The sequence below is a fragment of the Limulus polyphemus genome, unplaced genomic scaffold (genome assembly GCF_000517525.1).
Source record: "Limulus polyphemus unplaced genomic scaffold, Limulus_polyphemus-2.1.2 Scaffold1599, whole genome shotgun sequence".
Classification (NCBI taxonomy): domain Eukaryota; kingdom Metazoa; phylum Arthropoda; class Merostomata; order Xiphosura; family Limulidae; genus Limulus; species Limulus polyphemus.
In genome coordinates, this window is record NW_013667209.1 from 212,653 (window position 1) to 231,467 (window position 18,815).

The 18,815-nt window shown below is 29.9% G+C and overlaps 1 protein-coding gene across 3 annotated transcripts in view; it reads right to left on the reverse strand.

The window, feature by feature from the left end:
- LOC106464252 (kinesin light chain-like) overlaps window positions 1–18,815 on the reverse strand; it is a 67,582-nt gene that overhangs the window by 20,749 nt on the left and 28,018 nt on the right. For all 3 annotated transcript variants that reach the window (XM_013924378.2, XM_022391968.1, XM_022391967.1), the window contains 8 exons: window positions 17,946–18,186; window positions 14,527–14,614; window positions 13,235–13,336; window positions 11,792–11,965; window positions 10,849–10,948; window positions 9,805–9,922; window positions 6,840–6,948; window positions 4,362–4,529 (listed from right to left, as the gene is read on the reverse strand). In XM_013924378.2, the coding sequence (XP_013779832.1) occupies window positions 4,362–4,529; window positions 6,840–6,948; window positions 9,805–9,922; window positions 10,849–10,948; window positions 11,792–11,965; window positions 13,235–13,336; window positions 14,527–14,614; window positions 17,946–18,186 (1,100 nt within the window). The remainder of the gene's footprint in view (window positions 1–4,361; window positions 4,530–6,839; window positions 6,949–9,804; window positions 9,923–10,848; window positions 10,949–11,791; window positions 11,966–13,234; window positions 13,337–14,526; window positions 14,615–17,945; window positions 18,187–18,815) is intronic.

An 18,815-nucleotide genomic window follows, 5' to 3' on the forward strand; every position in this document is an offset into this window, starting at 1 on the left:
AAAACACGGGGGTGCTTAACTTTTTCCAGGTGTATATGTAACAATATTAATGATTGCTTTTTTCCCAACTGAAATTTCTCAGTCCAATATATTTTGTTAACAAATAAGTTTCTCAATATCCAAATTTCATTATCCACTCAAATTTCTCTACCCAAGATTCCATATCTTAACTTAGTTTTTATATTGAAACTGAACTGCTTCATCAAACAAAGTTTTCTTATTCCCAGCTTAGTTTTTCTATTCAACGTGTTTTTTATTCTCTTAAATTTCTCAGTCAAAGACCTAGTTTCACTTTAAATATCACTTTCTTTAACTTATACTAACTTATGTTTTCTTAGCATCATAACCAACACAAATTTTTTAAACCATTCTAAGGTTATTTTTCTTTTCCAAACCAGGCATCACTATAATATTCAGGTTTCCTTATCCTAAAGCCATTTTTCTCTTAAATCAAACCCAACTTTCTCTATGATACTCCAGCTCTTGTATCTAACACGATATGTATATATATTTACACATCATAACTGAGCTTTACTGTGAAACCAAATTCACTGTCAAAACTAAGTTACTATAGTTGGCCTGCTTTTCATTTCTCTAGAATGAATTTCTTTATCTCACCAGTGTCTATATCAAATCACTGTTCTATATTCAACAAAAGCATTTCTTTTTAACCCTACTTTCTACAACTAACCTAAATAGTCGTATCCTACTGAAGTTCTTTATATCAAACCAGTATCTTTTCAACCCATCTTCTCCATGAAAATTGGTTTCTTTATCCACCATTGAATTTAAGAGTATGACAACAGTTTTCTAGCTCTTTTTATCACATGATAAAAATAGCAGACATGAACTTTATACTTTATCAATGAAAAATAAATCAGCTGAAGAATGTAGTTAACACTATTATTATACAAAAAAGTTTTTAATGCCTACTTGAATATATTATCGATCTATTCAATATTTATTAAATGACAAAATAATTTGCAATAAAAACCTGCAAGAATTCAGCAGATTTAATTTTATATTATTTATTCTTATTTCAAATTTCAAAAATGATTTCAGACTTTAGTGTCAATACATACACATTTACAAATTAAATGAACATAAGTTCCTAAAAACTCTCCATTATCATTAATATCACGATTTAGTTTAATTATAAAATTTTAAAAATGTTCACAATATCTCAGTTTATTTATGAATATTTACCTTAAGATATATTGAACTCTTCTAATGAAAACTAATGTATGTTTTTTGCTCCAAAGAAAAAAAAGAAGTGTACAAGTGTCACAAAATTTACATATATCCTGGTATACGTATCATATTTAACACAACCAACAATAATGCATACAATAGCTTCAACACATATTTTCAAGCAGAGATATAAAGATTATGTAAATATTTTACGTAACATGTTCATCATAGTACCCACTCCCCAAACCATGAACAAAAGAACAGAAGTAACTTGGATTACAATATGGAAAGAAAAAGCAGTAAAGGTTAACTCACTTATAGCTTGGCTTAAATATTAAGTACAAATTTTCATGTCTAATCGAAAACAATGTGTTATAATGAAAAAGTCTAGAACTTTGATATCATTTAGATGCCTCTTTCATTACATAATCATTAAATGTATTTACATGTATCTGTAAGAAGTTCTCTATAGTGCAAATACTTTTTATCCAAATCTGTGAAGTCTGTGAACTGACAAAAATACACAGAATCTGTAACTATATGATTTTAGTTTATGCTATAATATTTACAGGTTGAAAAAGCCACATGATTTGAGCATACCTGAATCAGACAGAAAATATTTCTAAACCAATAACATTTCAGTATTGTAGTTCTACAAATCTAATGATGATCTGAGCTACAAAAACCTAATTGTTGTAGTATAACTTTCTAAGATTTTGAAAATAGTGTATATTATATATTACCAATAAAAAACAAAAGTCAGGATTTTAACATAAAGTTTTAACAAGAAAAGTAAAAAACTTTTTTCTAACAGAATAGATTTGGGAGATAGTAAATTAAGAGCCTCAAGAAATTTGCAAAAAAATATCAGATCTTTTGTAGCACTGTAACGAAAGACAGATTTTGACCTTCAAAGGTTTGGAACACATTACTGAATGAAAGTTTGAACCTTCAATAGTATTAATTTACTGATAATGTAACTATGACTATTAGGTTATATTTTATTGAAAACTCTTTTATTTTACACGTAATTCAAATAAATCAAAATATTCACTATCATTTTAAAAATATATAATATAGAACAGCAATCGTGTTTTTATATTTTTATAAAAATGCATTTTGTTTATGTACACATATCTAACACTACAAGCAATACTCATATAGTTACAAGAGCACCCTATTGTGGCCAATTGAAAGGACTGCAGCTGACTTAACCAAAACAAATCTTTATATAACAGTCACTCTTCCAGGCAGGTTAACAGTCATACATCTAATATTAAAACAGCAGAATGGAAATAATAACACTAAAAGTTGAATTTAAAAATAAATTCAGACCAAAATGTTACAAAAACATATGTTATTATCAGTCTTTTTTTCATTTATTTTGCAACACTGTTGATTAAATAAACATATGCCTTAGGAATGGAGAGGGAGAGTGTACAGTTACACTGGTAGACCTTTTTCTACATCAAAATTATTAGTGTTAGTATATGTTTTATGCTTCATACTTATTCTGTTATAACACTTCTATTACATCATGTGCATTAGGTTTTCAGTATATTTTATTGAAGCAATGCCGCCCCTAAATGTACCCCTCTCCCCTCATCCTCCACCATGGTCTGCTCCAATGTACAGAAAAAGCTGTTACATATATTGTTTTGGTGTTGTGTGTTTTTAAAAAACAACTTTTGTTTAAGTAATAGGCATTATATGAATAAAAAGATCAAATTTTCCACCTAAGTGACATTTAATGTGTAATGAAAATTCAAACACTGATAAATGGTTTCCGTTCACAAGTAAACAAAAATCTGATGTTGCTTGAATGCAACCCTATGAACCTTTGAATGTTTAGGACTATCTTCAAATACATGGTTAGCAAATGAACGTCAAAGGTTCGAACCTTATAACACAGCCCTAATATTTAGTATCATCAAAGATAACAGAATATTTAAAATATTTGATGATGCAATTATGCTAAATATACGTACATCCAAAGTACATAATTAGATTGCATATAAAAATTTTCCCTTTGAACAACATACATGAGTTAAAACTAAAAATTACTGATCATTGAATGGCTAAGCCATTTTGGTTTGCCATCTTTTAACTGCTGTTTCAAATTCTTTTACAAAAAATATCACAAATAAAATAGCTGTTTGGTGTATAGAGATAATTAAGGAACATATAATAGGTATGTTGTCATAAGATTTTATATTTAAAAAATTTCTTTGTAGCTCAAAGTTCAACATTTGGCACACTAAGCTTTTCAAATAAAAACACTACAACATTAATTTCATCAGTAACACAAATGCAGTAATCTATAAATTACTATTTACTTTCTTACTTCATTCAAACATTCAAAATTTTATCAAAAACACTCACTCATATACAATGTTTTTTCGAAAAGCATTCATATTCTTATCATGCAACACACACATTTCTTAAAGTTACACAATTATAACTAACCACACCATGTTAAAGATTATGTTAGGTTGTTTCAAAACAAAAACAGTCTTGAGCTTACTACCTCCCAATGTACTTAGAAATTTTGCACCAAATAGATTACCATTTGAATGAAAATAAACCAGATGAGTGGAAAGAGCAAGCAAGCAAAAATAAACAGAAAGGAAAATGAAAAGTACGTGATGTTACAGGATAAAAAAACATGTTATGTTACAAATGAAAAAAGCCAAAGAGTGCTTGTAGGCATGTAGGTGAAGCATTTACAAATTCTTCAAATCTTGTCCTCTTATCATATTCTTGTTTCAATTTTTGTAATTACTTATTTAAACTTTGACTGTAAAACAAAACAAAAAATTTTAAGATCAAACACAATGTAAAGCCCAAAATATAAAATCTTCCTACCTAAACCAATAAACTTGGCAACATTACCATTAAACTCTATAAATGTATACCTAAAGGTTCAACACTTCAGTAAATTCATTTCACTCAATCTGCATTATTCTTAATTTTAAACTTTCCTAAATGATGAATAGAATATGTAGTATATAGTTTTATTCACTTACGGTAGAAAAATGTAGAAGAATATGTGTTTAGAAAGTGCATTTATAAGTGACTGATGTCACTTGAGACTCATGTAACATTTATAGTTACACTAAAAGCGATTTGTACTTTTATGAATAAAATCAAAGTCTTGTTGCTTTACTCACTTCATCACCAGCATCACTCATCTTTTCAGAGGTGAGACTGTCAAGAGATTCACGAGATCCATGCCTCAAGCTTTCTTTAGAAGAAGAACGTCTTTTTTCCTTAGGGACAGCAGTGAATTCTGTGCTGAGGTATTGGGTTGCTTTTCCTTGTTTTAGTGCATTAAAAGCCTGGAAATACGAAGATTTATTAGATAACTCTTGTCAAACAAAGAACCCAACACAATCCACGTATAGAGTATGCTTCTACATTTCAGCATGTGCTGGGAAAATAATGAACTGTAACACACATAAGTAAACTAAAAACTATGCATGCATTAAAATCAGACATCTATACATAAGCCACGATTCTATTTATTAAAGAACAAGGATTTAAAACGTATGTCAAACAACTTATGAAACAAACATGCTTTACTTCCAATACATACAGCACTAGGCCAAGAGTAAGGTAACAAAAGAACATGTTTGCAGCACATGCACTATCTGCGTCAACTATAATTTTAGACTTGACTTATTCTTTTCAACAAATTATCAAGTTCTTTGCTTTGAATATCCAATATAAATATCTAAAATTTGTGTTCACGTAATTTCACTAACAGTTGGCTTACTTTATTAAAAAAATTTTACTTTTCAAGCTCATATTTTAAGTTTCTAAAAAAACACTTCAAAGTGTTAAGAGTTCCTAAGAAAAATTCAGTTTATAATAACAAATAAATAATTTTATCACAGTAAAAAAATGACTAATATACACACACTCAATGGAAATATTATTTTTTTTATTCTGTAATTTTTTTAAGTTGTAAAACACTACAAAAAACTGCCCTGATCCTTTTTTAAATTTGTGTTACTTGTAGAAGTGTTTGTTTTTCAGGTAATTCTGCAGTTGGTACCTATTATACTTGTACGTTGAAAACAGAGAAAACAGTATGTTTTATTAAATGCCTTTATGTTCTTTTTCAACAAATGTTAATTGATATACATTTTGCTATTTTATACCTATAAACACAACCTGAGTTTTTCAAAATGGAAATTAATTTCATTCAAATCTTTTGCCTGTGATAATCAACTATTTTTAATCTTGAACATTTTGTTTATTACATCCTCTACATTCACACACACACATATATATATACATAAGCCCCTACCATACAAAATTGTAAAATACAGCAATAATTAAATTAAAAAAAACTCATGTTCTGTTCTTTTAAGATATCAAGTTCTGTTAAATTATGCAAAATATACTAAATTACAAAATTAAACTTCTTAGAAGATGAATCAAATATAAAATGAAATAGCCTTGATTGTAACATATTAATAACATATCTACAATTATTGTAGTATATACTACTTGTATACCAAATGACATACAATGACTGGTAAAAAAAAAAACATTTAGCTGCAACAGTAAAATATTTATGTTGCATTATTAAATGTTTGAATTCAATCTGTTGTATTCAATAAATTTATTCTTATTAGAATAGTGCCATGCATGAAGGAAATTTAGATCATGCAAGAGAGAACTTAAAAAATGATGTATCTTTTTAATCTTCTATCTCGGAAACATTTTAACCCAACATAAAATGTTTTATGACAATTTTTTTATGAGGTGGCCCAAAACAGTGATAAAATCACTTACAAAAATTAATTTTCCCAGTTTGTTTTAATTCTGTAATCAAGTATTGATTTTTGTTTGTAGTGACTAATTCATAGATAATAAATTCTCTTAAAATTGCAACAAAGACAATTTTTATGCTATTTCATCAGCCATTTGTAATGCTGGCATTCACTTCATTTTTCAGTATTAACCTTATTAATGGTTAAGTACCATGACAATTAAAAAAAAGTGACTGACTATTTATGTTTAAATTAATTTTAGGAATACTTCAAACAATAAAAGATCTCCCTTTCTGAAAGCCAACTACCCTCTTAAATTTAACAAAAATCCCAATTTGAAAGTATTACATATATTTCTTAGAGAAAGACTAAACCACTTTTCCTCTATCATTTTTACAAATGCTGTCAGATGAAAGCCTACAGCCTGTTTAAAAATATGTACTAATTGACAGTGTCTGGAAGCTGCTATGAACAGGTTGAAAAGTGTACTTGGCAACACTGAAAAAGGAGCAATAATTTGCATATATTTAAATGTAAACTTTTTGTTATCTAATAGTTTCTCAGTATAAGAATTACTGTTATCAAACAAGAACCATAGTAAGCAATAAAATGATGTGGTAATATGTGAATTTTGCAGTGCCAATTACTCACATACATGCATATAGGGGAAGTAAAAGAAAATCAATAACTACAAAACAAGATACACTGTAATGTTTGCAAAATGAAAATAAAAATTTGGTACATAAATAACATAATTTTTTTGGCCATTTAGAATTTTAAATAAAACTATTTTCAAAACATTTTCAAGGAATTTTGTTTTAAGTCACTTCTCTAAAACTACTAAAATCATTATAAAAAAATAGTGACCTCCTTTCTGGCCCGCAATGCACAATCTTCAAGAGTCTCTGCTGCTTCATATTTTCCTTGACGTCTGTACAAAGCTCCCAAGTTTTTCAATGTTGTGGCTACTGTTGGACTGTGGGTTGTAATGAAAAATTTTTAAAAAGATAAATAAACTTTTATTCCTTCATTTTTTCCCTAAATTGATCACCAAAAAACATGTCAAAATTTATCTTAGTTGATATAGTTGCAGTGAAACTCTTTCTAAATTTTACAACTAAATTCTCTTCAAGTTCTCTATAAATAAAGTTATTTTCAAACTACAGAAAAAAAATAATAATTAAATTTTGGACATTTCTTCAACAATGAAGAATAACACTTTTCTTCCATTTTTTCAGAATTCAAAATCTAGCACAACTATTTTAGAAATCTTAAGTCAATTTGTTTTCATACTTCAAGAACCACATACTAACGTACAATTCTGACACTGAAAACACTATACCAATTTATTATTTACTAGTTGCTATACCTTATTGAGTATATATACAAATATGAAGTATTCTTAAGTGCTTCAATAAACCAATATAACCCAATGTAATAAAATTGTAGGGTTAGAACAGGATTTTCACTCAAAAATAAAATTCCAAATTATTCTTCATGACTTTCAGTGTAAGTTTAAGTTGCATTGGAAGGGCTCTTGGATTTTGGCCAACCTGCATAAAACACTTATACAGATCAGAAGGAATGAAACATATGATTCAGACTTTTTACTTTTTTCTTGACAGAAAAAAAAAAGAACAAGCTGAAAGAAAGACTGATTGCTATGAGAATTGACAAACAAATCATATGGTCAGTCTTTCCTAAGAACAAATTCCCTGTACACAGATAGGAAAATATGTTAGTTTTGATTTTTTCCCATGGAATTTAGCTAATAAATTCTTTACTCTTGAGGTTTTAAAAATAAAGAAATGTTGAAATTAACTAGTGTTGTATTTTTACAGAGTACTGTGACAAATAGTTTAACAATTATTAACATAAGCTCTTCTGTTTGTTGTCTTTCTTGTGTTAGTGTATGTTAAAAACTACATATCAAAACTATTTTATGAGCTTTTCTTGTTTTCTATAAAAACTTTTCTTTCCTCTCAACATCCATCACTCAGTTCTTGTCATCCTCATCCTTTACCTGTACACTGCGAAATTGTGCATAAATGTAATAATTGAAGTTTTATCAAGTGTCAATTTTGATGACGAGGAACCCACTTTGAGACTAATAACGGTTGGAGAAGGCTTGAATGGGTAATGAATGACAAAACGTTGTACATTTGCTGTTGTGTTAAACTTATATTAAAGTTTTTCTTCATTACCCATTCAAGCCGTCTCCAACCATTACAAGTGCCAATTTACTCTTACTGTTTTACTGAGTAGCCAATGAGTTAGAAACAGTAACAAAAAATTCAATGGATGAATGCTATCTCTCATCTTCTATAATAAATTATATTCTGATATAGCCTTCTTCAAAGGCTGACACTTATTGCAAATCATTTTTAAGTCAATAAACAACTGAGAACAAAGCACTGTCATTCTGTTTTCAAATACTACTCATCATTACTTGACTTATTAGAAAATGATAACTTAATCAAAGTTCTAGCACAGCAGTTTGTGGCAGCAAAACATGACAGGAAACAGATTCTAAAAGTATTTCTATCACTTTTCTGAGACTACCAAGTATTTAGGCCTTCAACATTCTTCAGTGGTAAATTTACATAATAATCATAAATAATGCTATTAAACTCTACTTATTAATGCAATCTGTTTACTAATTAAGCATAATCCATTCATGCCCACACTTAAATCTGAAACAGATATAACCCTACTAACAGTCAGCACAGCATAGAAATACTACTAAGAGTAATAGAGGAAAAACTTAAATCTCTTCCCTATTTTCTGTTACATTACTTTTTTTGTCAATTCATTAAAACAGCTAAAGGAAAAGGTTTTCCCTGATATTTGTCAAACTTATTAATGGTTGTTTCCAAGAGCAATTCTTGCATCTTGAAATGATACTGTTCAAGACATCAGTGGTCAATTATTGCAAAAGGTTCCTTGACAAGAATTCACCTATAGCTCAGTTGTCGGTGTTCCAGTTACAGTCGAAGCTGTAAATTACCCAACTGAATTCCTAAATTTTCCTGAAACACCAGGAATGCCAGGTCACATTCTGAAATAATGTTGTTGAGAAATCTTGAACCTCCAAAATTATGTAATGGCACAAGTTTAGTTGTTAAAACTTTACTGCCACATGATATTAAAGCAACAATTACAACTGGTCATGCCAAAGGCTCCAATTCTCTCTCTTACAATTTGTTTTGCAATGTCAATTAATAAGGCATAAGGTCAAAGTTTAAAGGTTGCTGGATTGTTCCTAAAGCAGCTTTGCTTTTCACAGGGTCAATTCTATGTAGGATGTTCATGGGTTGGAATCTCATCAAAACCTGTTTATATTGTCAGAAGAAGAAACAACAGCCAATGTGATATATGAAGAAGCTTTAATTTAGATTGTGGAATTTTTGTTTTGAAAATCGAAGATTTAGATAAAAAATTAAAATGTTTTGAAAATTGAATTTTTTAAATAAATGTTCTTAAAAGTAATTTCATTGTGTTTTTAAATACCTATTTCAAGTAACCTGGACACTTGTGCAGGGAACGGGTAATTCAGCTCATAAATAAGTAAAAGACATAAATATAGACTTATTAGAAAACGTTACTTTCTTTACATTAAACACTATCTTAGTGACTTGCAAACATGGTACTGTATATAATGCTTCACAGGTTCTGACTGGCATCAAGTATAGTAAAAATTACAAAAACCTACTATTTTCAGATTGTGTAATTATGTTTTCCCTCCTATTTTTATCTTTAAAACACAATTCCTGTTTAAGTTAACATATGCTTGTGAACCTACTAATCTCATACTTAGCTATCAAACACATACCTGTCCACTTTTGCAGCCTTATGCCAGCCACCAAATTCAGCATACAGGGCATTGTCTTTGTCTTTGTTCTTGTTTTCCTCTCTTTCTTCAGCAACTTGCCAGATAGGTTTGTTATCCCCTGAAACAAAATAATTATGATCATCACACAAGTGCTTAGTGTTTAATACTGTGAATACAAACTTTAATGTGTCCATGTATGCAAAGAAAAAATTAATATACATTAAACTGAAGCATAAGCAAGTTGACGTACTCTATAATTAGAGATGTGAAACTATATAAGATGAGCATTTTTCTGCTAGGTAAAACTTGGTCTCTTTGTTCTGATAAAAAACTTATTTATGAAATAATAATTTTTATCATTAGTAAAAGAGAGTAACATATAACACACAATGTTACAGTTTGTGTTTTAGAGGCATGCTCCTGAATCATCTATAATGTGAAATGTTGAGTGTTGTATTAATTCTGTCGTTACTGTCTCAGTGGATTACACTGATCACATGACTCCAAAGTAACCATCAGAATTTCTGTACTGTAACGTTTAACATGTTTTGTGTATTTTCATGAATATTTTTCCAGTTTTAGTAAACATTAAAATTTTTTGTAGACAAAAAATCAGAATTCTTAATTAAGTACTTTTACTAAAAATTTGTCTGTGAAGTTATACAGTCAGTGTTGGCTGCTTTGAGTGCAAAGTGATTTTCATGTTAAAAATACTTTTGTCATCTGAATATTTTCAAATTTCATTTTCATGATCCTTAAAACCTCCTAAATAAAAAAAATTTGTTTTTCTGAAAAACTTTATATTTTATCTGTTATTCTCTCTATCTGAACTCTATATGAGGCCAGTCAATTTAACTGAGCTTGTAACCACCACAAAACTTTAAAGGTGGAAAAAGGCGAGAAGGTTAAAGAAGGAAAATAACAAATGTGATGTTATAAGTCATTTTTTACTCGAATTAAAGTGTTTATATTGTTATTTAGCTTTAATAATGTCAAAATAATCTCAACAACCCATCATAGTATTGTGTTTTGTAATAAACTAACCATTAATACTGCCAAATTCCTTTTCATGGGCTCTTGTCAAGACTTGCTTATAAAGTATTTCTGCTTCCTTGTATTTTCCTTGTTTTAGGAAAGCTGAGGCCTAACAAAAGAAAGACTTAACAGTTAAAAATGATTTAATCACCATAAATAACAAATTATGTTATCCTATCTATATCACACATACTTCTTTGTAATATAAAATTTGAAATGTACAACTAGAGAGCTTCCACATGCAACATATTAACACTAAACATTACAATAACCAAATATCACTTTTACCTTCACAGTGAAGTGACTCACCAGTTAGTCATTCCACTGATTGAATATTGTTAAAGGTTAATGTTGACCTTTATTTTCATTGATGAAACTAATAAATGAAATAACTGAATGTGAAAAAATGAAATTAAGGGGAAAAACCTAGCAATCATGAAGAATAAAGAAACTAATAGAATGCAGTCAAAAGATTAAAACCATAAGATACTTATATCAGTAAAACAAACAAAACATTAATCATTCAATGAGATAAAACTAAAGCATAATGGTATGTCACATAAATATTGGAAATGAAAAAAATAAAAAAAAACATTTAAACTGGACTTTCTAGTTTCAGTTTTCAATATCCTTTAGATGAGAATGCAACGTACAAGAAGAAAGAATTATTAAATATCTATAAATTTCTCTGAAAGTTACTCACAAAGATAGTTGGTTTGTCTTCCAAAATCAATCGGGTATCACATTTCTTATATTGAGATTTACATGTTTATGATCTTATGCATCACTAACTATCATGAATGTAACCACAAGTATGTCACACAAACTCAACTTGCCTTTATTTCTCTGCAATACTGTGCACGGTACAAAATCTAGAACTTCTGCCTTTCCCAAAACAGAAAATAAATATGGCTCAAATCAAACAGAATTTTAAAAGATAAAAAATACTCACAAGGTTGTTCTTTGTTTTTGCCACATTGGGATCGTCGGGACCAAGGGTATTTTCATAGATATCAAGTGCTCTTTGATAATACTTCTCTACTTCTTCATATTTTCCTTGATTTTGACAGAGTAAAGCTAAATTGTTTAGTTGTTTTGCCACATCAGGGTGATCTTTTCCTAAAACCTAAAACACAAGATTAAACCTTAATACCTTACTTTACAATGATATCATACAAAATATTTTAAAGAGGTTTAGAAATATAAAGAGTATTGGATATTTCCCTTCAAAACAACAACATTTATGATCTATTTAAAATCTCAGAAATTCCAAATTATGTCACTTCTTATTGTACTGTAACCATCAGCCTACCAATTCTTGAGCCATTAACCATCACATTTTATTCTAGTCCACTTTAATGAATATTATGACTGAATATAAAAACATTAAAGAACTTGTTTATACTGAAAAGCTTCATTTTTACACAAGTAAAAGTAACTATACAACATCTGCAATTAACTTGTTTTTATAAAAAAAGTGGAAATAACTGTTTTGCTAGTAATTTCCATGTACTAAAAATAAATAATAATAAGAACCAAGAACATGGGTTTATTTTTGGCATATCATGCAGTGAATACCTTTTTTTTTTATCTTTTCTACTGATACACTCCTCAGATGTCAATCATATTTTTTGAAACTCCTTTATCATTTGTCCCACTTGATATTTAACCTTACTGGTCTTAGGTTACAATGACTTTGCTATTTTCTTTTTCAAGTTATACTAAGCCTATGTTCTACACATTTATAAAAATTATAAAAAAACAAAACTATTAAGATGAAAAGTTATTCCATTTTTGGATGATTATTTTTTTTTATTTACAGCCAATAATTCTCAACACAAATAGTTCCTAAATAAAAATCAAATTACATTACAGAAGTATTAAGACTAGCATTGTTTGCCAAAACTTAATGTGTTTAAATGGCCAGTTTCTTTACTTTTTAATGTCAAATAAATTAATAAAAGTGAAGAGCTTATATTTAGATTAGTTTGTTACAAACTTAGAAATACAATGCTAGCTTAATTTCTCCAAAATACTGTTTTACTTAACCATGATAAGTGTATTAAAATTATTTCTTTTTGAACATGTATTTTGTCAAAAGATAAATTATTCTGAACTGTACATTTATATTTCTTACAAAATAAAATTTACTTAAAAACTAAACCTTTCTCAATAGCAATGTATAATATTTAATTCTTTAAATGCTTTCACAAAGAATGTGTTTTCACTTTTCTATCTTTACCCAAAAACTTTTTCAAGTCATCTTTATTAAGAATTCTCACATAATTACAGAAAATCCGTCAGTTGAATGCAAATTAATAATGTGGTTGTAAGAAATAAAGGAGTGTTATATTAATTAACATTTAACCACAGTTTATAGAAAGAATAATCTAACCTTCTCTCTGATATCAAGAGCCCGTTTACAAAGTGGTTCTGCTTCTTTATACTTCCCTCGTTTCCCATATAAAACAGCTAGATTATTGAGTGTAGCAGCAACCTAGAATAAAGAACAAGCCAACAATATTTCATCAACATTTAAATTGCACCCAACCTCCTTTACTTCAATATAATAATACTTCACATATGGGAAAAAACAGAGTTGTGTTGGCTTGAATCCCATAGGTGTGCCTGACTCATCAAGTTCCCAAACACAACTAAAGAACATTAAAAACACTGGTTCCCTTTGATATCCAGGCAACATTCATTTTACATTTAAATCACTAGAACAATTAAAATTTTTAACACCTCATGCAATATTTAATTAACTGCCATTCTAGTCATTCACAAAATTATTCTTTGTTTTTACCACATAGATATCATGTGATATTTGTTGATCCAGTGAACTCATTGAATAGCAATAAAAATCTGAATGATTAATATACATAAACATACATTAGTAGCAACAAATTAGATAAATATTTTATTTTATTTCATACACTTACTGAAAGATATGTATACATGTGTGTGTGTGTGTGAAAACAGACCACCTGCATTCATTTACATGATATGCATATTAAAAACACTGAGCATGTGCTTCCAGAAATAAAGCTTTAGTTCTCAATATAAACACTGGATTTTTATACTTACTTTGGGAAATTGTTATAAATTTTCTGGCAAAAATGAGCTTTATCAGTAAGAATACAAAATTAAAACCTTACTATAATTATTACAAGAAATGTAATAGATATAACTGATCAAATACTCCATAATATCACAACAGCAAAATTATTGTTATGACCTCCAATGGGGCCAATGTTGATAAGCCTACACTTCTCATATATTAAGTTATTCATAAAGCTTTCAACTTTCCACAAAATGAGCAACCTTTTCCTTGAACAATTGAACTATAAAAATACTTCATTTTTTAACCCCTTCCTTACCATAACGGTGTACATTATTTTTTATTCTCAGACACCATATTGGCACATTTTGATAAAGAGTTTTCACACTAAATACAATGATATTTGGCGTGTATGACCCTTCTTTGATAAAATATCTATCAAATCACACAAATATAAATTTTCTGACATTTTAGCTGGTTCCTACAAATACAAAATGCCTTGTCACAAAAAAAAGTTAAATAAACTTGAAATAAATGAGCACAATATAAAATTACTTAATGTTTAAATTTTCTTCATGCAAGTTAGGAAAACAGAACCAAGTCCATAAATCTTGATTAATACTTACAGCAGGATGGTTCTCTCCTAGTGTTTTTTCTCGAATAGCAACAGCATCATTAAGCAAATTTGCAGCTTCTTTATATTTGTTCTGGTCCCTAAAAATCAGAGCAAAAACGAGGTTCACTGAATAAAAAATTGTGTTTCTACAACATCTAGATTAAGGTTTTTCCTTCCTGTAAGTATATAGATATGCAAATGTGACAATGACATCCAAAATAAACATGAGAAGAACAACTATACGCTCAGTTGTTAAAAAATGTACATGTATGCACATAATGCCTTTAAAAAAAAAGAGGTGTTTTATGTACTGATAACTGTATGTTTATTCTACAAAATGATATTAAAATAAATACATTAATTTGTATTTTTTTTGGTGGGGGCAATTCTTCTGGGGAGTAATTATCAGGGAGGGGATATTTTCCTATAATCCAATTTGTAACAGGAAACTAGACTTGTTTATCCTACATAGCTTAAAACTTGTAGCAGTATACATCTGTTTCTATTTTAATGTTATTGTTTTATTGCCCTTTCTAACTAATAATCCTGCCACACAAGTTGTAAATCACTCAGCAAATGTGTAGTTGACATTACCGTATCAAATTATGTAATGCAAAACCTACTGGTGAGCTGCTCATGAGTGTATCTCATGAAAAGTTTTTATTATTATTGTAATTTTTCTTTATCTTACCTAATCTAACCTTATCTAACTTAATTTTCTAATTTTTAAATTTTATTACTTTCATAATAAGTAAATAATACAGATGAAATACAAGAAATATAATACTTACCTGGATCTTCATTGTCAATGAAACTTAACCCTACTTTTTATACTAATGGTAGTACAGTAGTCAACATTTGCTAGGGATCATGTTTTTACACAGTAGGTACACTAATGTTAATAAAGGTCAGTTCTTAAAAAAGATATAGCTTAGAAGTTCATTATCTGGACATTGTCTGCCAAGTGCAAACTTTCTACCTGGGTGAATTTGATTGGATTCAGGCTTTGAAAGTTGATACAGTGAAACTGTAAGGCCCTTTATTTGAGATCACTGATCACTGCACGCTAAAATTGGTCTGATTGAGATTATGCAGTGCAGAAAATGCCTCATTTAGGTTAACGGCATCATCTTTCCCCTACAAAATTTAACAGGGCTGTTAGAATGCTGCAGGGAAGCATGACTCAATGCAGGGTTGCTGCTGCTCTTGGCACATCCCAAAGTGTGGTGTCCATGGTCTGGAACAGGTTCAGATGGTTTGACAGAATCAGTAGGAGATATGGTAGAGGAAGGAGAAAACTAACAACTCCACAACAAGTCCACTACTTGACCATCCAAGCTCGAGAGAATCGCTTTGCTCCAGCTGTTAACCTCCGGAACTCCCTCTGAGATGCCACAGGAGTCTGAATGTCTACACAGACAGTGTGCAGACTCCTTCATGAAGCTCAGTTGAGTGCTAGACATCCTGCTGTTCATATTCCTTTAAGCTGAAAGCACAGGCAGGCACGACTGGAGTGGGCTAGAGAACACAGAATGTGGACTGCACAGCAATGGAGGGCTGTACTCTTCACTGACAAGTCCCACTACTGTGTGGACTTTCTTGACAGAAGCAGGAGAGTTTGGAGATGCCCTGGTGAGTGCAATTTGTCTCAGAATGTCATTGAATATGATCGCTTTGGAGGAGGCTCAGTCATGGTGTGGGGAGGCATTTCAATTTCAGACCGTACTGACCTTGTAATCATTCAAAATAGAAGTCTCACCGTCCTAAGATACAGAGATGAGATCCTTGCACCCATTGTTCATCCACATGCAGGTGCAACATGACCAGAATTCCTGCTTATGGATGACAATGCGTGTCCACAACATGCAAGGGCAGTGACTGCCTTTCTGGAAGCTGAAGGAATTCCCAGGATGGAGTGACCAACTAGGTCTCCTGACCCCAACCCAATAGAGCACATCTAAGAGCAGCTACAGACAAGGCTACAAGCTCGTCAAGCCCCACCAAGAATGCTCCAGGACCTGGAAGTTGTCCTTATTGAAGAAAGGCAACAGATTCCACAACAATGATTGGTTCATCTGATCATGAGCATGTGCAGACGTTGTACAGAAGTTATCAATGCTCAAGGTGGTCACACAGACCACTGAAATCATTTTGACTATGAACTGGACAGTTCTTTCAATGACTGTTGATTCTGCAATTTTTCTTGTTAACACTGTACCACAGGGTGCATCAGTTCCTCAGGCTCTGTTATCCAAGTTAAATCTAACAGAACTTAATAACATGTAAAAATAACTTATCCAGGTGTTTTTCTTCCTAAAGTGTTCAATCTATATATACCATTGTGGTAGGTGTTTGACATATACTCATAATAAAACATGATACCTAGCAAATGTTGACTACTGTATATGCTAAATAAGTTTTTATTTAATTAAATAATGCACCTAAGAACACATAATAATAACTTGCAAAAAGCAGACAATATCCTATAAGTATCATAATTTTATGGCTTTCTAACTATGCAAAAAGAGCCATTAAAAATGCAGCTAAGCTCGTCAATGTGTTTCCCGTGGGAATAAAGTTTGAAATGGAAGTGAAACAGACAATTCTCTGTACAGAAAACAATGTAATATATCATTTGACATATTCAAATTTTGGCTTTCTATTGGTTATAAATAATATAGTACTAAACGTCAGAGAGAGCTACTGGCAAAAGGGGTCTGATATTCTATTCTATGGCTCTCTAATCAAATAAAATTAAATGCTATAAAAATTATGCTTTGCCTGAGTAGTAATAATATTAAAATGAGTGATTTATGTTAAATACTGTACTGCTCAAAGGGGTAGTAAATAAATTAGAGAAGAGGGGATACTTAGAGAGCAAACATCACAATTCTCATACTAGGGTGAGATTGAGTATTTTTTTAATATTTCTATATAAAATTAAGAATTTAAAACTAATATAATATTAAAATTTGATTTATTAACTACATTTTTATGCCAAGTTCATTCATACTCCATGATAATAAAGTAATTTAATTAAACTTTGAATATAACTCTCTGAAAAAGTTGTGACATGCTCACTTCAACCTGCCCATAGCAAGATGGTTAATAAGAAATGTTTTTTTTAAACCTAAGTTAGAACTTAGAAAATTTAACTTGGTTATTATATGCAACTATTATATGAGAAACCTGTTTAAGAGAAGAATTTTGAATCAAGGTTCTTTACACCCAAAACATGCAGCTTAGTATTAAAAATTTAACATTTCACATGTAAATTAGAAAACTTCTTCTACAAAAATGTCTAAATAACATTAATCTTCTATAAAAAAGAACTAAAAAAAATTGTACTTTCCACAAATAAAACTAAGAAAAAATCAAATGAAAAGTCATGAAATTATTAACAACTGCTCTGAATAATTTTGTGCACACCTGTATACAAGAGCTAAAATATTCAGCATAGTTGCTACATCTGGGTGATCATGACCACTGGTTTTTTCAAGGTCCTCTAGTGCCTGCTTACAAAGAGGAACTGCAACCTCATAGCGACCCTGGGAGGCATACTGAATAACAAGATTATGCAGCGTGCGGAGTCTAGCAGGAATTTCATATCCAGCATGGGTGGATGCTGTCATCGATGCAGACATTTGGTTCGAGGGAGTCGGAGAAACAGCTGCCAAAAGTAAAATGTTCTGTAAAATCTTTTTATTAAGCTAACTATATAATTCATTCATTAGCTGTCAGCTAAGTTTTAGTTAAAACTTCAAGGTTTAATATCTATATAAAAGCATAAATACCATTTAACTAAATACGGAAGTAATTTTCATGTGATTAGAATATACTAAATTGTTTTAAAACATTTACTCATAATAACAAGTAAAATTACAAGAAACAACTACAACTATTTCAATAGCTATAGTCTTAACTGAACAACGAATAGTACTGTCAAACTTATATGTTACATAAAAGATAAAATTAAAGATATGTTATTTATTACTTTCTGCCAATAAAAAAAGCTAAGAAACTAATTTTATAGTTTTTGTTAACTGTCCCTTTATTTTAAACTAAAGTTTATGTTTACAATTTAAAGAAACAAAAACAGTGTGTGTGTGTGTGTATTATATATATATATATATATATGTGTGTGTGTGTGTATGTGTGTGTGTGTGGTTATATATATATATATATATATAAATACCATCATTATGGGAGCTATCATCATCATCATCAGGAAATCCTAAGTCCAATGGAGCATCACTCGATGGTTTCTTTTCACTGCCCGATTCACTCATTGCCTACAAC